This window comes from Cervus elaphus, chromosome 4, assembly GCF_910594005.1.
Source record: "Cervus elaphus chromosome 4, mCerEla1.1, whole genome shotgun sequence".
In the NCBI taxonomy this organism is placed as follows: domain Eukaryota; kingdom Metazoa; phylum Chordata; class Mammalia; order Artiodactyla; family Cervidae; genus Cervus; species Cervus elaphus.
Genome location: NC_057818.1, coordinates 55,965,719 through 55,986,080, shown reverse-complemented (window position 1 = coordinate 55,986,080; position 20,362 = coordinate 55,965,719). Strand labels below are relative to the sequence as shown.

The following is a 20,362-nucleotide window of genomic DNA, read 5'->3' as shown; positions in this document are numbered from 1 at the left end:
TCATTGTGGCATGCAAAATCTTTAGTTGCTGCATATGAACTCTTAGTTGCAGCATTTGGGATCTAGTTCCCTGACCAAGGATTGAACCCAGGCCCCCTGCATTGGGAGCATGGTGTCTTGGCCGCTGGACCACCAGGGAAGTCCCATGATTCTCTATACCTTAATGGGAGCCTGGAGCTTCTGGAGGCCTGACCTCAAAGTGAAGGGCCATTGGCTAACATCTACAGAGAACCTGCTATGTGCTAGGGCCCATTTAATCCTCACCAGAGGGTGTTTAGTGTGGTATCTCCCATTTACTGATGACGAGACAAAGTCAGAGAGAGGCTAGGGAGGGTGCATTTAGGGACACCTTCTACCCATACACTGTTCCCCAGCCAAGGTCACACAGGCTGAGGCAGGCAAACTGTGGCTCTTCCCACACATGTCTGTTCCAGGAGCTTGTGGGACGGTCCTGATCCCACCTTCCCCCACTCTCATCCTTCCAACCAATTTATGCTCTAGTGACCTCTTTGATGGTGGGCTCTCTCCAGCTCCTCTCAAACCACCATTGCCAAGATCTCTGTGGAAATCACAACTTTATTATTATTTTATTTAATTTTTGTATTTACTTTGCCATGCCTGACGCTTACAGGATCTTAGTTCTCTGACCAAGGATTGAACCCAGGCCCCAGAAGTGACAGTGCCGAGTCCTGACCACTGGACAGCCAAAGAATTCCCAGCATGTCTTTATTTGTTCAGGGCATACATCAGCATTTGTCTTGGGGGAAGGTGATTCCAATGGCCTTCCTCACCTCCTCAAGGATGTCAGCCAGGAGCTCACTTTCCACCAGAGGAATCACAGGACTTTCCTTCAGGCCTGGGGGAGAGTGCAGTTAGGGACACCCTCCTACTCATATCCCATAGACTAAAAGAACTACAATTCCCAGAATCCCATGAGGCACAATAATTTATGGTCTAACATACGGATGCCACGGGGGATCCTGGGAGATGTAGTTCTAAACAGTTGCTTGAGTGGGTGAGGGGAAGGGAGGATACCTACCTCCACTACCGGGCTTGCCCTGCTACCCTCCCACCCTCCCACCCCTGTCCTCCACATCCTTACCTTTCTGCAGGCATTCCCGGACATGCTTGGCCTCATAACTCATGCCCATTCCATTTGTAAAATTGAACTCCTTGCCTGGGGCTGGAGGCAGTGGGAACTCCTTATGCTCCCCCTTTACCACCAGCTCTGTTGGGCTCCAGCAGGGGTCGAGGAGCTGAGAGAAGAGATAAGAGGTGTTCCTACTGCCCTCACCAACAGGGCTGCTCAGGAGTCTCTCTCTTATCAGTTAAGCATTGATGACCCACCATCCTCAGGGAGGGCTAGACCCTATCTATCCCTGCCCTGGTTGCTGGGGGGATTATTCCTTAGCATCAGGGTTGCCACAGTATAAGCCTGTCTTGTCTGTTCATTTCCCCAGGAAGAAACCTTTCTGTAACCCTATGCTCAGGCCTTGAAGACAGGTTATCATTGCCTCTGTGGAATCCCCTTTGCAAGGAGGAGCAGAGACAACCCATCACCTGCTTATCCATTTTGTTTTAGCCCCCGGGGAAGCCTAAATTATTCCCATACCCAAGTCTAAGTCAAAATGGAAATACAGAGATACAGCTGGGGCAGATTCTGCAGTTCCAGTTTGGGGCAGGGTACAAATTCTTCTGCTGAGAATGGAATTTCTTTCTAGCAACATGGCTCCAGGAAGCCCCAATGAAGCTGCCATTTGATAATGCCCGTATTCTGTCCTGAGTGCAATTCCAAAGGTTATAGCTGCTCTCAGAGGGTGGTGACTAAGAACTGGTTTCTCCCAAGAAAGGACTAAGGACTTTTGACAGACCAATGGGTTCACCCTCAGGAAGGAGCCTGGAGGTCCAAACTCCATCCCATGGCCAAGTAGCTGAGGATGAATTTCTTATCAATGGTGTGGGAAGAGGCAAATTCAGTCCCCATCCAGCTCCAACAGCCACAACTGGCCTATTCCTCTCACTAAGGGCCCTGGTTCCCAGGACTTGGACCCATCCCAGCTCAGCCAGTCATGCCTCACCTGGGCCATGCCCTTGGTACCACTCACGGAGACCGTGTTGGAGAGCTGGGCAGAGATGCTGCAGGTGAAGCTACCGTGGACCCCTCCTGGGTACTGGAGTATCACAGTGACAGTGTCGTCCACACCTGGGGGAAGGCACAGGACAAGGGCAAGCCTGGCCTCAAATCCTGCCCGAGGGCTTCCCTGGTAAAGAGTCCGCCTGCCAATGCAGGAGACACAGATTCGATCCCTGGTCTGGGAAAACCGCACAAGCTGCAAGGCAACTAAGCCCATGCACCACAACTACTGAACCCACGTGCTGAAGCTACTAAGGTTCCTGCGTCCTAGAGCCGGTGCTCCACAAGTGAAGCCACTGCAACAAGAAACCCACGCGCTGCAAGTGGAGAGGAGCCCCCAGTCGCTGCAATGAGGGAAAGCCTGAGCAGCAGTGAAGACCCAGCACGGCCGAAAAAAAAGTCCCGTCTGAAGAACCTTGGGCCAGATGTCTTTTTTCCTTAAATGTTAAGTGTTCATTTGGTTGCACTGAGTCTGAGTTGCAGCATCTGGGCTCTTTTAACTTGCAGCATGTGAAATTTTTCAATGCAGCATATGGGAATCTAGTTTCCCGACCCGGGACTGGACCACCAGGGAAGTCCTGAGATCTCATCTCTAATATGACAATGAGAGATACTGAAGCCAGAAGTAGTGATATGTCCTACCACGTGGATGAACCCTGAAAACACGTCAAATGAAAGAAGCCAGAAACAGAAGTCACATGTTGCAGGATTCCATTCATATGAAATGTCTGGTGCCATGTGTTCAGTCATGTCCGACACTTTTTGACTCCTATGGACTGTAGCGTGACAAGCTCCTCGGTCCTTGGAATTTTCCATGCGAGAATAATATTTGGCAAATCCATAGAACCAGAAAGCAGATTTGTGGTTGGTTAAGGCTCAGGGGCATGGGAAAATTGGTGTGTGTGGTTTGTTTGTTTGTTTGTTTTTGAGTAATGAAAATATTCTAGAATTGATTACAGTGCTGGAGAGGTAAATTGGGAGAGATTGCAATCGACATATACATACTATATAAAATAGATAACTAATACGAACCTACTGTATAGCACAGGGAACTCCACTCAATACTTTGCAATAACCTATATGGGAAAAAAATCTAAAAAGAGTGGCTATAGTATATGCATAACTGAATCACTTTGCTATATACTTGAAACTAACACAATATTGTAAATCAACTATGTGTCCATGCTACATTTGCTGTATGATGCATGCATGTGTGTGCTAAGTTGCTTTGATCTTGTCCAACTCTTTGTGACTGCAGTCCACCAGGCTCCTCTGTCCATGGGATTCTCTAGGCAAGAATGCTGCAGTGGGTTGCCATGCCCTCCTCCAGGGGATCTTCCTGACCCAGGGGTCGAACCCACATCTCTTATGTCTCCTGCATTGGCAGGCAGGTTCTTTACCACTAGTGCCACCTGGAAAATCCCATAAAATCAACTATACTTCAATAAAAATTAACTTAAAAATTGATTATAGTGATAAATGCACAACTCTGTGACTATACTAAAGCCACGAAATTATATACTTTCAATGAATAAATCATATGGTATGTGAATTATATCACAGTAAAGATGTAATCTAAATAAATAAAGAAAAATATGCCAAAAAAGTAAAGAGAGAGAGACTTCATCTCTCTAAGCCTCAGTTTCCTCCTCTGTAAATACCTGTTGTATAGGTTTGTGAGAATCAGTTACCTGATCTCTGAAACGGGGGTAATAAGAGAATCTGCCTCATAGGGCCATTTCAAGTATTACATTAAGTGCTATAAAATGCACAATGTACTTAGAAGACTATTCAGATGACAATAAGTGATATATAAGCATTAGTTAAAAATTAAACACAGCAGGTAAAGTACTAGCCTGGTTCCACATCAGGCAGGCCACAGATGGAGGAGTCTACTGACTTAGCCCTCTCTCTCTTTGGAACTTGGGATCCTAGTTCCACCATGTGGCATGGGGGAGCCTAATTCTCTGACCAGGAATCAAACCTGCAGCCCCTGCAGTGGAAATGCAGAGTCCCAACTGCTGGACTGCCAGGCAGGTCCCCTGATTCAGCTCTCTTTTAAGCCCAAGTTCTTATCCCAGGTCTGCTGTGTGACCCTGGATAAGTCATTACCCCTCTCTGCACTCTCAGTTTCCTAATCTGTAAAATGGGGACAACCTTTAATATATCAGAAAGGTCATATCTATAGTAACCCTAAAGTTATAATCTATAATAACCTTAATATTTATTAAGGTAGCACTTAATAAATGGGATCTGATTTTATAACTACTATTTAGCCTAGGAACTGGCCAGATGTTAGACAGAGACAGTTTTTCTAAAGAGTGACCTTCATCTTGAGTACTATTTTCCTGGCTATTCATTGCTTTCTGTGGTTTGCCAAGATAGCCACAGTAATTCCTCTTGTTCCTCTATGAGTGCCCCTTTGCAGTAGCTCCTTCCATCAAGAGGTAAAGTCTATTTGCCCACCTCTGAAATCTGAGCTGCTGTTGAGCCATAGGACTGTGGCAAATATGGTAGAAGCAAAGGTCTGAAAAGTGTTTGCACGCTGAGGTCCACCTTCCTGTTGCTCCACCTGGAACTCTGAGACCACCATATGAATGCACCTGAGTTAGCCAGCAGGAGAGGCCATGTGAAGGAGAACCAAGGCTCCCCATAGAATACCTGCAAGACATAGTGAGGCCATCCTAGAGCATCCAGCTCTAGTGGGACAGTCAGCCAACTGCAGCTATACAGCTAAGACCAGCAGAAGAACCACTCAAGCTGAGCCCAGCCCAAATTGCCAACCCACAGGATCACAAGCTAATAAATGATTGTTATTTAAGGTCACCAAGTTCTAGGGTAGTTTGTTATGCAGCAAAGGCTGAGACAAATGCAAAAAATAATAATTGTTTATATTCAATAACTGCTTACCATTTGCTTCAAAAGTTACTTCATTAACTCCTTATGATAACTCTATTATTGACATTTTACCTAATTAAAACTAATTAGGTAACTAATTGGTAACTGATTAAGATTCAGAGATGTGTCCCTCGGCCAACATCACACAGCAGAGTCCCAGCACAGACCCTGCTCACGCTCTCAGCTCTGAGCCCAGGCTGGAGGTGGCTTGGGTGGCTTCATGTGGGAAGTTTCTCTAGCTGTCTAACCTGATTTTCATCAGGGAGGAGACTTATCCCAGCTCACTGCTCTCAGTAAGAAAGGATCACTCCTTTTACCATCATATAGTCCAGGATCTTCCCTGGTGGCTCAGTGGTAAAGAACGTGCCTGCCAATGCAGGAGACACAGGTTCGATCCCTGGTCCGAGAAGATCCCCTGAAGAAGGAAATGGCAATCCACTCCAGTATTTCTTGCCTGGAGAACCCCATAGACAGAGGAACCTGGTAAATTATGGTTCATGGGCTCGCAGAGTCGGACACAACTTAGTAACTTGACCAACCAACCAACCAAGTCCAGGAGAGACCGTACCTGTTTCATGGCGCCTTCCCACAGCTGCAATCTTCTCTGGCTTCTGTGCACCAAAGACCATGGAGAAAAACTGGAGGCAGTAGATGCCAAGGTCTAACAAGCCACCTCCAGCCTGGGCCCAGTCTGTGGCCCGGTGTACATGGGTGAGATTCTTCCCAAATTCTGCCCGAACCACTCGAAGGTCCCCCAGAATTCCCTGGGCCAGGACAGACCTCAGAGCCTCTACAGCAGGGAAGAACCGGGTCCAGATAGCCTGCAGACCACAGAGGGAAGAAAGCAGGATGCAGAAAGAGAAGGATAGCGATCAAGCCCCAGAAGTTAACCAACCAGTTTTTCTCTCTTCAAGGACTCAATCTTGAGTGGGTACCCACCACTCCCCAAACAAGGCCCGTCTGTCTTCCTTCCACAGCCTTGCAGTCCCCAAGCTGTATCTAGCCTGACCCTCCTGCCGCCTTCTTTCCTCTCTAGTCCTGCAGCCCCAAGGCCGGCCTTGTCCTTATTTATCTGGACCATTACATCAGTCCCCCAATGTTATGGGTTGAATTGTCTCCCCACCAAATTCATGTTGAGGCCCACCCCCTCCCCAGAACCTCCTAATGTGAGTGTATTTGGAGTGTGTATATGTGTATGTGTGTGTGTATTTTTTTTTTGGCCGCATCTCATGGCATGTGGGATCTTATTTCCTTGACCAGGGATTAAACACGCACCCCCTGCATTGGAAGCATGGTGTCTTGATCACAGGACTGCTAGGGAAGTTCCCAGAGCTGGTTTTTTTTAAAAGAGGTAATTAAGTTAAACTGAGGTCATTAAGGTGGGCCCTCATCCAATAGGACTGGTGTCCTTAGAAGAAGAGGAAGTTAGGACACAACCCTGCCCAGAGGGAAGACCATGTATAGACACAGGGAGGAGGCGGCCATCTGCAAGTCAAAGAGAGAGGCCTCAGGAGGAGCCAACCCTGCTGACACCTTGACTTCTCTAGCTTCCAGAGTGTGAGAAAATATTTATTTTTTAAAATTTTATTTTTAAATTCTAAAAAATTTAATTACTTTTTTGGGGGGGCTTCACCATGAGGCTTGTGGGATCGCAATTTTAAACCCAGGTCACTGTAGTGAAAGCCCAGAGTCCTAAGCTCTAGGCCACCAAAGAACTCCCCAGAAATCTGGGAAAATAAATCTCTGTTGTTTTAGCCACCTGGTCCATTAGTGGCACTTTATTATATAGCAGCCCTGGCAAACTAACACGCCCAGTCTCTCCCCTCCAGTCTAATCCCCACATGGCGCAGAGGGATCTTTCCTTCTCTAAGAGCTGACCCTGTCTCACCCCTGCCCAGTCCCCTTCTGTTGCTCCCCATTGCCTAATGTCAGCTTGCATTTATTGGGTATATATTATGAGCAAGATAATATGTACATGCTGTGCATAATGAGTCCTCCTAACATCTCTGCCAGGTAGCTATCATTATATCCATTTTTTAAATCAGAAAACTGAGGCTCAGTTGAATCAAATTATTTGCCCAGGGTCACAGAGCTAGCAACTGGGGAACTGGAGTCTAGAGTCCTCTGACTCTAAAGCCAGAAATCTTGGCTTGTCCAAGATTTTTCATACTAAGGAAATGAAATCTGCCAATTCTTATTTTCTTTAAGTCTTAACTCTGTTTTCCCTCTCTGGCCTATTTACCTATGCAATTTACTTTTCTGAAAGGCACAGGTCAGCCTCTACCCACAAGAAACCACCTTGATCGTTACCCAAGCTGGGACAGGGTGTCTGTGTTCCATGAACTGCTCAGTCCTATGTCCACAAAAGCCCATGCCCGTGGACATTGGGGTTACCCATTTCCATGACCAAAAGAGATCTTGAGCTCCTTGAAAATTGAGCCTCTGTCTTATATGTTATGAGTCCCCAGTTTGCTGGGAGCCAGCTCACGAGATCCCACCCATGACAAGGTCATGAGGAGAAAACCTGACAGGCAAGGCGGATCAGATTTTCAGGGATTCTGAAAAACTGCCCCCGGCGCTCGCCTTAAATATGATATCTGTCTTTCTGATGCTTGCTCCAATAGACTACTCCCTAATTTCTGTGACACAGGCAGAAGGCCTTCCTTGATTTCTTTCCAAATAAGAATCAATTTAGAACTTTAATCAATAAGTTTCCCAGGTGGTGATATTTTATGAGATTATCCAGGGTAAAAGGAGTGTTTTAATTTAAACTCCTTTGCTGGTATTTTAGTTTGTTTGGCAAATGCGTCTATGCCCTTGGTACTAATATGCATGACTGCTTATAATACCCTAATCATAAAACAGCATAAAGAACCTGATCACATAGGGTCCCTAATAGACATAGAGCCCTTTGGGGGGTGAGGAAGCCCTATTAGAAAACACAAGAAAAATTATTCTAAAAGTGGCTATTGGGTTAATATTTGTTTGCTGTGTTTTTGCTCTTAATGTGCTAAGGTTGTGTTTTGGAAACCATTGTTAATATAGTTAAAGATCTAGAAAAATAAAAGCTTAGCCCTAGTGTGGTAACAATGAGATGGTTGTTAATTGTCAGCCAGGAGTGCTAGGCAGAAGCTGCCTCACTGAAGCCACAGAGTCTGTGTGGGGTAAACCTCTTAGATAAATTCAACTGACAACTTCTGCAGAAGAATTGACTTTTATGTTAACAAGGTTATACTTCTACTATGTTGTGACATGCTGTACTGTTGCCCTATGTGACTGTAACTTTTCTGTTAAGATCACCACAGAAACAGAAAATAGGTTTACATTCACCTGACTTGCATAAAATGTTAATAGGCCCCAAGGCCAGAAGATAATGTACAAGACTCTCATAAACAAAAAAGTATGCAGAATACACCCTGGTTTCATGAAGGACAAGCTGATGTCATGTTAAACTATCTTCCCCTTAGGAATGTACTAACTTAGGGTATAAAAGTTACGGTAAAAAATAAAGCATTGCCAGACTCTGCTGCACACCCCCAGTCTGTTCTCTCTCTCTTTCTCTCTCTCTCTCTCCCTCGCTGATGCCATTCATCCTGAGGGTATCCCTGGATCCTGCCGGGCCTGGACCCTGGCACCAGTTCCTAGGATTGGATCTGGTGCACATTAGGTGCCAATAAAAATGAAGAAATAATAAATTCACAGAATTTTGGCACTGACATCTTGACTACTTCTTGGCACATAGAACTTTGCAGACTAGGAGGCTCAGCAATACTTAGTGTATGATAACTAGGTAGAACATGGGGAAGAGCTGTTGTGACTACTGGCAGAACCTACAGCAAAATGTTTAAAAACCGTAGTACTCAGACTTCCCTGGTGGTGGTCCAGCAGTTAAGACTCTGCTTCCAAAGAGGGCACAGGTTCCATCCCTGTTCAGGAAAGTTCCACATGCTTCTTGGTGTGACCAAAAAGAAAAAAGAACCCTAATACTCTTTAACATGAAAATGGCTTGGGGTGGTGGTGGGGCAGATGGTGTCATATGGTGGCCATCTTCTGGCATTAGCCATCGCTGTTGGTGGCCATTCTAATTACTGGCAATTTGAAAGATGTCAAAGGCCCCTATAGTTAGCCAAGTCCTATAAGGGTAAAAACAAAGGCAGTTTGACATTGAGGTTTGGTAGGGGGTTCCTTGGTACTTCGGATCTCTAACTCTGTAAATCCACCCAAACTAAGCCCATTGCGTTTTCTGTGCCCCTTTCACTATGGGCATCTTTTTTCAGAGACGCTGACGCAGTCCTTCAGGCGGCCACGTTTACTAAGGACAAAAAGCAATGGCTCCCACCCATGGGGGGATTCCCTGACATAGCTCAACGGCATCCCAACAAACGCAAGGGCCCCAGTTCATTTTGTGGTCATCTTAACTCTTGGCAATCCACCCTTGTGTTCCTCCAAAACTGTCGACCGACAACCACGTTTAGCCATGGCGAGCAGCTCTAATGTGGGATGTTGGAAAGGCCCTCCACCCTCACCTCCATAAGGAAGAGGCCTCGGGATCGGGCCTCAGCAACCATTTCGCGCACCTCCGCGGCGTTCACGCCCATGGGCTTCTCGCACAACACAGCCTTGCCTGCTGTCAGGCAGAGTAACACTGCGGCCTTGTGCTGGGGGTGCTGGGTGCCAATGTAGGCCACCTCTAGGGCGGGAGGAGAAAGGTAGAGATCAATAGCCCCGCCCACTGAGACCTCCGGCCCCGCCCACCGATTAGAGGCCCTGTCCCCAAGCTTCCAAGAGCCTGAGTTCCTCCAAGCAGGTAGGAAGTCCTACTGGAGTGGTCAAACTGTAGCCTCCCATTTGGACGGAGCTAAGGGCTTCTGCTTTATTGACTATGCGAAAGCCTTTGACTGTGTGGATCACAACAAACTGTGGAAAATTCTTCAAGAGATGGGAATACCAGACCACCTGACCTGCCTCTTGAGAAATCTGTCTGCAGGTCAAGAAGCAACAGTTAGAACTGGACATGGAACAACAGATTGGTTCCAAATCAGGAAAGGAGTGCCTCAAGGCTGTATATTGTCACTCTGCTTATTTAACTTACATGCAGAGTACATCATGAGAAATGCTGGGCTGGAGGAAGCACAAGCTGGAATCAAGATTGCTGGGAGAAATATCAATAACCTCAGATAGATGACACCACCCTTATGGCAGAAAGCAAAGAAGAACTAAAGAGCCTATTGATGAAAGTGAAAGAGGAGAGTGAAAAAGTTGGCTTAAAGCTCAACATTCAGAAAACTAAGATCATGGCACCTGGTCCCATCAGTTCATGGCAAATGGGGAAACACTGGAAACAGTGACAGACTTTATTTTGGGGTGCTCTAAAATCACTGCAGGTGGTGACTGCAGTCATGAAATTAAAAGACACTTGCTCCTTGGAAGAAAAGTTATGACCAAGCCAGTGGAGGTGATGGAATTCCAGTTGAGCTATTTCAAATCCTGAAAGATGATGCTGTGCAAGTGCTGCACTCAGTATGCCAGCAAATTTGGAAAATTCAGCAGTGGCCACAGTACTGGATAAGGTCAGTTTTCATTCCAATCCCAAAGAAAGGCAATGCTAAAGAATGCTCAAACTACCACACAATTGCACTCATCTCACATGCTAGTAAAGTGATGCTTAAAATTCTCCAAGCCAGCCTTCAGCAATACATGAACCGTGAACTTCTAGATGTTCAAGTTGGTTTTTTTTTTTTTTAAACATTTATTTATTTATTTGGCTGAATCAGGTCTTTGGCGGCATGCGAACTCTTAGTTGCGGCATATGGGATCTAGTTCCCTGACCAGGGATCAAACCCAGGCCCCCTGCATTGGGAACACACAGACTTATCCACTGGACCACCAGGGAAGTCCCCTCAAGTTGGTTTTAGAAAAGGCAAAGGAACCAGAGATCAAATTGCCAACATCTGCTGGATCATCGAAAAAGCAAGAGAGTTCCAGAAAAACATCTATTTCTGCTTTATTGACTATGCCAAAGCCTTTGACTGTGTGGATCACAATAAACTGTGGAAAATTCTGAAAGAGATGGGAATACCAGACCACCTGACCTGCCTCTTGAGAAACCTGTGTGCAGGTCAGGAAGCAACAGTTAGAACTGGACATGGAACAACAGACTGGTTCCAAATAGGAAAAGGAGTATGTCAAGGCTGTATATTGTCACCCTGCTTATTTAACTTACATGCAGAGTACATCATGAGAAACGCTGGGCTGGAGGAAGCACAAGCTGGAATCAAGATTGACAGGAGAAATATCAATAACTTCAGATATGCAGATGGCACCACCCTTATGGCAGAAAGTGAAGAAGAACTAAAGAGCCTCTTGATGAAGGTGAAAGAGGAGTGAAAAAGTTGGCTTAAAGCCCAACATTCAGAAAACTAAGATCATGGCATCCAGTCCCATCACTTCATGGCAAATAGATGGGGAAACAGTGGAAACAGTGGCTGACTTTATTTTTCTGGGCTCCAAAATCACTGCAGATGGTAACTGCAGCCATGAAATTAAAAGACACTTACTCCTTGGAAGAAAAGTTATGACCAGCCTAGACAGTATATTAAAAAGCAGAGACATTACTTTGCCAACAAAAGTCCATCTAGTCAAGGCTATGGTTTTTCCAGTGGTCATGTATGGATATGAGAGTTGGACTATAAAGAAAGCTGAGCACCAAAGAATTGATGCTTTTGAACTGTGATGTTGGAGAAGACTCTTTGAGAGTCCCTTGGACTGCAAGGAGATCCAACCAGTCCATTCTAAAGGAGATCAGTCCTGGGTGTCCATTGGAAGGACTGATGTTGAAGCTGAAACTCCAATACTTTGGCCACCTGATGAGAAGAGCTGACTCATTTGAAAAGACCCTGATGCTGGGAAAGATTGAGGGCAGGAGGAGAAGGGGACGACAGAGGATGAGATAGTTGGATGGCATCACTGACTCGATTGACATGAGTCTGAGTAAACTCCAGGAGTTGGTGATGGACAGGGAGGCCTGGCGTGTTGCGGTTCATGGGATCGCAAAGAGTCAGACACAACTGAGCGATTGAGCTGAACTGAACTGAACCTAGATGGCATATTAAAAAGCAGACACATTACTTCACCAACAAAGGTCCATCTAGTTAAAGCTATGATTTTTCCAGTAGTCATGTATGGATGTGAGAATTGGACTATAAAGAAAGCTGAGTCCCGAAGAATTGATGCTTTTGAACTGTGGTGTTGGAGAATACTCTTGAGAGTCCCTTGGACAGCAAGGAGATCCAACCAGTCCATCCTAAAGGAAATCAGTCCTGAATATTCATTGGAAGGACTGATGCTGAAGCTCCAATACTTTGGTCACCTGATGCGAAGAACTGACTCATTGGAAAAGACCCTGATGCTGATTGTAAGACTAAAGGTGGGAGAAGGGGACTACAGAGGATGAAGTGGTTGGATGGCATCACCAACTCAATGGAGATGAGTTTGAGTAAGCTCCAGGAGTTGGTGATGGACAGAGAGGCCTGCGTGCTGCAGTCCATGGGGTCGCAAAGAGTGGGACACAACTGAGTGACTGAACTGAAGGGCCTCCCTGATGGCTTAGAGGCAAAGAATCCGCCTGCCCGTGCAGGCAAGTCAGGTTCGATCCCTGGGTCAGGTAGAGCTCCTGGAGAAGGAATGGCAATCCACTCCAGTATTCTTTCCTGGAGAATCCCATGGACAGAGGAGCCTGGCAGGCTACAGTCCATGGGGTCGCAAAAGGGTTGGTCACGACTTCGCGACTAAACAACAACAAAACCATTCTCGACTATCACTCTATTTCCTTCAGATTATTTCCAGTCTTCTGAAATTATCGTATTAACTCACTTAGTCCTCACAACACCACCAAGAAGTAAGATTACTATTTTGCCCGTTTCAAAAATGAAGAACCTGAGAAGGGCAAGCAGAAGAGGGGAAAATGCCCACTCAGCCAATCTGACTCCAGAGCCAGGCTGTTGTCCAACTATGCTGTCCTCCCTCTCCATCCAGGCTCCTCTGGAACGCAGAAGCCCGAGCCACACGGGTCGTATTTAAAACCTGAAAGGCCTCGCTCAGAAATTCAAACCCTGCCTTTACCGCGGAGGTGTGGCCCCTACTCGCTATTTAATGCTGGACAGATAATTTCAGACGAAACCGGTTCTTATCGCCCCGCCTCCCAGCCCAGAGTCCTTTCGGCAGCCTAGAGGGATTGGCTTATCGCGCAGAGCCTCGCTGCTCCTACGGAGCAGCCTGAAGGCAGCGCCCCCGTTGACGGCCCTCTCCCCCGCCGCGCCCAGGCCACTCACCCACGTCTGGATCCTTGGCCAGTTCCTCATAGGATCCGTAGGCCTTGGGGATGTCGTGTTTCTTGGCAAACTCCTTCGCCCGGCTCAGGTCACGGGCCGCTACCGCCACTACCTAGAGGGACGCCTGAGTCAGACTGGAGGGGCTGGGGCAGGTAAGGAAGACGGGTGGATGGGAGGGAGGTGATGAAGAAGGCCTTGGCGGGGGAGGGAGAAATTAACAACTCCCAAAACGGGGCAGGGGAGATGTGGTCCTGGGGGATGAGGTGACCGTGGGCTGGACACCTGGGTTTGGGAAAAAGATCTGAGGCAGACGATTATTCAACCCCGATTATTAAACTTCCTAATATTTAAATTTTTTCCTTACACAACAAAATCAGATCAAGACTCTCCCAAACCTCGCGTAATTCGTGTTGAAAAGACAGAGGGGAGAAAAGAGCGATACGGATTTTGAGGCTGTTTCACGGCCTTGTGGGGCTCGGAAGTCCAGAAGCCTAGTTCCCTCCTCCCTCAGACCCCCCTCCCACCCTTCCCCAGGTCTCTGGAGAGAGGGAGGACCTGGTGCTCAGAGCGAGGCAGCATCCGCAGCATCGTCGTGAAGTCGCTGGAGATAAGGCCAGCCGACACGATGCCCCAGCGAAGCGCCATCGCCGCAAGCCAGAGTCCCAAATGTCGCTACCTTTTCCCGGTGGGAGTTAAGGACCAGATGCCGGGCGCTCCGTGGGGGCGTGGCCCTTGTCCCCGCCCCCATTGCTCCTACGCCGCTCCTCATTGGCCAGGATGCCTGTGCGCCCTGCCAATCCCAAGGCAAAGGGGACGAATATTTAATTATAGCGTCCCCATTGGAGGTACGCACCCGAGGCTCAGCTTAACAGCGATGGACCAAAAACACTTGAGAGTCGTCTCCTCCAGAGACTAGCCACGTGACACAAGGTGATGCGCTTTCTTTTCCATTCAACTTCGACCCTTTGAACTTACCTCTCTTTTGTTCAGAAAGCCGTGTACCCTTAGGAACTGTCCAGAGGGAGAGAGAGGATAATAATAGCAAAGGTAATGTATTCACCAATTTTTACTAATATTTCTTAATTATTAATATTTATAGAACGCCCGTGGAAGTCCAAGGCCCCTAGCTCCGTGCTTTCCTCTCCTCATCCCTAATTTCTCACCACAAACTTGCGAATAAGATTCTCTTGTGCCCTATTTACAGACGCAGAAACAGACCCAGCCAACCATGATCATTTTTAGCTAGGAACGCGAACAATAAATAAAAAGACTGGCCAACTCCACCCACAACAAATTCGTCGATTTTCCTTGTAGACATTTTAATCTGCTGTCGCCTCCTTCTCCTCCTGCCCTCAGTCTTTCCCAGCATCAGGGTCTTTTCCAGTGACTCGGCTCTTCACATTAAGTGGTCGAAGTACTGGGGCTTCAGCTTCAGCATCAGGCTTTCCAGTTAATATTCAGGGTTGATTTCCTGTAGGATTGACTGGTTTGATCTCCTTGCAGTCCAAGGGACTTTCAAGAATCTTCTCCAGCACCACCATTCAAAAGCATCAGTTCTCTGACGCTCAGCCTTCTCTGTGGTCCAACTCCTACATCCATACACGACTACTGGAAAAACCATAGCTTTGACTATGCGGACTTTTGTCAGCAAAGTGATGTCTCTGCTTTGCAATATGCTGTCTAGCTTTGTCATAGCTTTCCTTCCAAGAAGAAAGCTACTTAAAAATTTTTTTCATGGCTGCAGTGATTTTGGAGCCCAAGAAAATAAAGTCTGTCATGGTTTCCACTTTTTCCCCTATTCATTTGCCATGAAGTGATAAGACCGGATGCCGTGATCTTAGTTTTTTTTTTTCTTTTCTTTTTTTTTTACGTCAGACAGGTAATGTGCCGATGTCGTAACAAGGTTTGGAGGGAGGCACATGTCACGCAGCAGCGTGAACACCCAATCATCATGCTCATGAACTACAAAAGGATCTGATCTTAGTTTTTTGAATGTTGAGTTTTAAGCCAGATTTTTCACTCTCCTGTTTCACTAAAGAGCTTCATCCAAGAGGCTCTTTATTTCCTCTTCACTTTCTGCCATTAGAGGGATATCTGCATATCTGAGGTTGATATTTCTCCTGGCAATCTTGATTCCAGCTTGCAAGTCATCCAGTTTGTCATTTTGCCCGATTTACTCTGCAGAGAAGTTAAATAAGCAGGGAGACAATATACAGCCTTGACATACTCCTTTCCCAATTTGTTGTTCCATGTCCAGTTCTAACTGTTGCTTCTTGTCTAGCGTACAGGGTCCTCAGGAGACAGGTAAGGTAGTCTGATATTCCCACCTATTTAAGGATTTTCCACAGTTTGTTGTGATCTACACAGTCAAAGGCCTTAGTATAGTAAATTAAGCAGGTGTTTTTGTTTTTTTAAATTCTTTTGCTTTTTCTATGATCCAGTGGATGTTGGCAATTTGATTTCTGCTTCCTCTGTCTTTTCTAACTCCAGTTTGTACATATGAAAGTTCTCAGTTCACATACTGTTGAAGCCTAACTTGAACGATTTTGAGCATTAACTTGCTAGCATTTGAAATGAGCACAATTGTACGGTATTTTGAACATTCTTTGGCATTGCCTTTCTTTGGAATTGGAATGAAAGTGAACCTTTTACAGTCTGTGGCCACAGCTGAATTTTCCAAATTTGCTGATATATTGAGTGCAGCACTCTAACAGCATCATCCTTTAAATTTGAAATAGCTCAGCTGGAATCCCATCACCTCCACTAGCTTTGTTCATAGTGATGCTTCCTAAGGCCCACTTGACTTCACACTCCAGGCTGTCTGGCTCTAGGTGAGTGACCACACCATCATGTTTATGCGAGTCCTTAAGACTTTCTTGTATAGTTTTGTGTATTCTTGCTACCTCTTAATATCTTCTGCTTCTGTTAGGTCCATACCATTTCTGTCCTTTTTTGTGCCCATCTTTGCATGAAATGTTCCCTTGGTATCTCCAATTTTCTTGAAGAGAGCTCTAGTCTTTTCCATTCTATTGTTTGCCTCTGTTTCCTTGCATTGTTCACTTAAGAAGGCTTTCTTATCTGTCTTATTTCTCTGGAACCCTGCATTCATTTGGGTATATCTTTCCCTTTCTCCTTTGCCTTTTGCTTCTCTTCTTTTCTCAGCTATTTGTAAGGCCTCCTCAGACAACCACTTTTCTTTTTGCATATCTTGGATGATACATGTCATAATGGTGGAAACACTCGTAGCCCAACCTGAAGACCAGGAAAACTGGGCAGATGAGGGCATGATTGAGACGCATTTTGAAAGATTTTTTTGAAAAGAGTGGATTGATTTATTTACTTATTTCTGGCTGTGCTGGGTCTTCATTGCTGTATGCAGGATTTCTTGAGTTGTAGAGATTGGGGGCTCCTGTCTGGTTGTGGTTCACGGGCTTCTCATTGCAGTGACTTCTCCTGTTGCAGAGCACAGACTCTAGGTGCGCAGGCTTCAGTAGTTGCAGCACAGGGGCTCGTTAGCTGTGACTCTCAGGCCGTAGAGCATGTAGGCCTTAGCAGTTGTGGAACCTGGGCTTACTTGCTCCACGGCATGTGGAATCCTCCCAGACCAGGGATCGAACCAGTGATCCCTGCATTGGCAGGTGGACTCTCGTTCACTGCACCATTTGGGAAGTCCTGCATTTTTCAAGATTTTGATGTAGGTTTTCCTGGTATAGAAAGAGAGATGGCCTTCCAGACAGAAGAAACAAGCCATGCAGGAAAAAAAGCTGAATCCAGTTAGAACTGAGAGCTTGGAGCCTAGGGGATGCATGAAAGATTCATTTACAGAGAATAACTGGGCCATGTGTGAAGGGTCAAAGAGCTCACCCTGCAGGCCATGAAGTGTGAAGGAGAGGGGAAAGGAGATGATGACCTGCATCATATTCAAATCTTAGAAAAAAACCTGTGAAAATAAAGGTCACACAGAAACTGTCAGCCAGGCAATGACTGGGTGGATGGTGTGCTAGGAAGAGACCAATAGCATTTATACATTAACTCTTTTGTTCATCAGAATTTTTTTGAGTGTACATGCTGTGCCAACCCCCCAAGCCCCCACCCAAACCAACCCCTCATCATTCTTCAGAGAGTGAACTTTGGATCCAGCCTGCTGGGGTTCCAGTCCCCACTCTGCCACTTACCAGCTGTGAGACCTCAAGCAAGTGTCTTGGCTTCTCTTATTTGCCTCATCTGTAAAATGGGAGTGATGAGTGTTACCTCCCAGGGCTTTTGTGAGGATAAAATGAATTTTATTTATAATATATAATGTGTTTGGAATAGCACCTGCTACCTTCTAAGTGTTTTGGGACTGTTAGCTACTGTGTATTCATTTCCATCTGTTGCTAACATGTTTATACATGTTTATACAACTAGGGCTTCCCAGGTGGCGCTAGTGGTAAAGAATCCACCTGCCAATGCAGGAGAATCGAGTTCAATCCCTGGGTCAGGAAGATCCCCCGGAGGAGGAAGAAGTTACCCACCATCAGTGGTAATATTGGGGTTTATACTATGAGAGTTCTGGTGGTTGCTCAAAGCTCATGAAAAAGGTGAGGAGGTACATGACGGAGAGTTTAAACTGTGTTTTGTTTTGTTTTTTCAAAACAGCTTTTTTGAAGTGTAGTTGGTTTACAATGTTATTTTCAAGTGTACCACAAAATGATTCATATATATATGTATCTGTGAATATGTATGTATATGTGTGTGTGTGTATGTATATATGTATATTCTTTTCCGTTACAGGTTATTATGAGGTGCTTCCCTGATAGCTCAGTTGGTAAAGGACCCGCCTGCAATGCAGGAGACCCAGGTTCAATTCCTGGGTCAGGAAGATCCACTGGAGAAGAGATAGGCTACCCACTCCAGGATTTTTGGGCTTCCCTTGTGGCTCAGCTGGTAAAGAATCCGCCTGCAATGCGAGAGACCGGGGTTCGATCCCTGGGTTGGGAAGATCCCCTGGAGAAGGGAACAGCTCCCCACTCCAGTACTCTGGCCTAGAGAATTCCATGGCCTGTATAGTCCATGGGTCACAAAGAGTCAGACATGACTAAGCAACTTTCGCTTCACTTCACTTCATGAAACACTGACTGTAGTTCCCTGTGCTGTACGGTAGGCCCTTGTTTGTGCCCACTCAGTGGTGTTCGACTCTTTGAGGACCCATGGACCTTAACCTGCCGGGCTCCTCTGTCCATAGGATTCTCCAGGCAAGAATACTGGGGTGGGGTCCCATTCTCTTCTCCAGGCGATCTTCCCGACCAGATAGAACTTGACTCTCCTGCATCTCCTGCATTGGCAGGTAGATTCTTTACCACTGGCTCCACCAGGGAAGCCCAAAAATAAATATTTAAAAGGAAACAACAACAAAACAAGAGGAGGGGACAGGCCATGCTGCAAAGGGCCACGTGAGGAAGCCATCAGGGTTGGTCAGGAGACAAGGAGTGAGGAAGCAATGTGGGCAAGAGCTTTTGTGGTTTCTGTAGGAAGGAATGGGCAATTCAGGATAAGCAGGTTTAGGACTGGCAAACTGGAATAATTTCAGCAGACTCTGTGGTGGAGGAGCTGTCTGAATTGTCTGGGACCTGGTCCTGGCATGACTAGGGCAGGGAACTGTTGTCCCAGACTATGGGGACTGTAGAAACTCCCTAAAGCAGGTGGTTGGGGTCTGGGTTGGTCTGCGTAGGAAATGTACAGTCACTCGCAGCTGAGTTGTTTATGATCTCTAGCAACTAGCTAACTCTGGGAGGGGCAGTCCCTCCAGAGTCTGTAAGACACCAGATGTCGAAACATCAGAATCACATGGTTACTACAAAGGGGGAGCAGAGACCCAAATATGAGGTGAAGGCAAGAGTTGGAATCCCTAGCTCCCCATTTTTGTCTCTCTCCTGAGATTCCCAAATCCTCTCTCAATCCAGTCTGAGTCCTGTCTACAGCAGGAACTGCAGCTCCTATGCAAAAGAACATTCCAAAGAGATTACATCATTGTAAAACCTTTGAGCACACAGATCAAAAAGATCATTTTCAGATTACATACGAAGGGCCAAGATACCTGTTGATTTAAGACAGGATGGAAGTTCAGACAGGAGACAGGGATGGGTGGTGGTGGTCCAGGGCAGAGGTGACCCCATTCTTGACCATGTATGCAGGGACTCTGTTGTATGAGACAATGAATTTGATACTCCTGGAATTTAGATGGATTGGAGGAGACAGAGTGTAAACAAGTGGATACACTTGTAGGCAAAGAATTACCAAATGTAAAAGGCACCCTGGGTGACTAGAATGGGTTTCCTTAGATACGGGAGTCAGAGACTGGCTCCCAGAGACCCTAGTTATATGTGTGCTCACTCAGTCACGTTCAACTCTCTGCAGCCCCGTGGATTGTAGTCTGCCAGGCTTCTCTGTCCATGGGATTCTCCAGGCAAGAATACAGGAGTGGGTAGGATTTCCTGACCCAGGGATTGAACTCGATTCTCTTGCATTGGCAGGTGGATTCTTTACCACTAGCGCCACCTGGCAAGCCCTAGTTGTATAAACATGTTCATTTAATACTAATAACAGCTATTATTTGCTAAGCTTGTATTTCAGGCCAGGAGAGATGCCACTCAAGTATATGCTTACTAGATCCTTCAAAGGATGCTGGAAAGTGGCTACCATTTTAAGCCTGTTTTCCAGATTTGGTCACTGAGGCCCAGCCTCCAGTTTTCCAAGAGAAGCAGAGAGGCTGTGGCTGATGTTTGCAAAGGTCGTTGTTGAGGTTCCTAAGGGCAGGGTGGATGCATCCCAGTAAACTTCCTTGAACATTCCAGGATCTGGGAATATGTATTGCTTTTTTGTTTTTAATTTATTTTGGTTGCACTGGGTCTTCATCGCTGTGCGGGCTTTTCCTTAGTAGTGGCGATCGGGGGCTCTTTTTTGTTGGGGTGCGAGGGCTCGTCATTGCTGTGGCTTCTCTTGTTGTGGAGTATGGGCTCTA

The 20,362-nt window shown here is 46.3% G+C and overlaps 2 protein-coding genes and 1 non-coding gene across 4 annotated transcripts in view; 1 reads left to right on the top strand and 2 right to left on the bottom strand.

Annotated features, from left to right (window-relative positions):
- Positions 1–20,362, top strand: part of TULP2 (TUB like protein 2) — a 62,269-nt gene that overhangs the window by 16,704 nt on the left and 25,203 nt on the right. The gene's annotated exons all lie outside the window — the stretch shown is intronic.
- Positions 559–14,067, bottom strand: DHDH (dihydrodiol dehydrogenase). Of its 2 annotated transcripts, none has more exons than XM_043899752.1 (7): positions 13,918–14,067; positions 13,363–13,474; positions 9,559–9,722; positions 5,601–5,853; positions 2,079–2,203; positions 1,103–1,256; positions 559–856 (listed from the first exon to the last, which is right to left on the bottom strand). In XM_043899752.1, the coding sequence occupies exons 1-7, from the start codon at positions 14,005–14,007 to the stop codon at positions 747–749; spliced, it is 1,008 nt and encodes a 335-aa protein (XP_043755687.1). In that variant the 5' UTR covers positions 14,008–14,067; the 3' UTR covers positions 559–746. The 2 variants fall into 2 exon arrangements, with proteins under 2 accessions (XP_043755687.1, XP_043755688.1); XM_043899753.1 differs by having other exon boundaries at positions 9,610–9,722.
- Positions 15,232–15,336, bottom strand: LOC122693004. Its single transcript, XR_006340809.1, has one exon. It is a non-coding gene; the product is annotated as a small nucleolar RNA U13 (small nucleolar RNA).

What these genes read in the sequence shown, in the direction of transcription:
- DHDH (XM_043899752.1), bottom strand. Translation starts at nt 14,007, where the DNA reads ATGGCGCTTCGCTGGGGCATCGTGTCGGCTGGCCTTATCTCCAGCGAC. An exon ending in GGCCAAGGATCCAGACGTGG is followed by an intron (nt 9,723 to 13,362) that starts GTGAGTGGCCTG and finishes CTCCCGCCCTAG; the next exon opens with AGGTGGCCTACATTGGCACC. An exon ending in CCGGGAATGCCTGCAGAAAG is followed by an intron (nt 857 to 1,102) that starts GTAAGGATGTGG and finishes ACTCTCCCCCAG; the next exon opens with GCCTGAAGGAAAGTCCTGTG.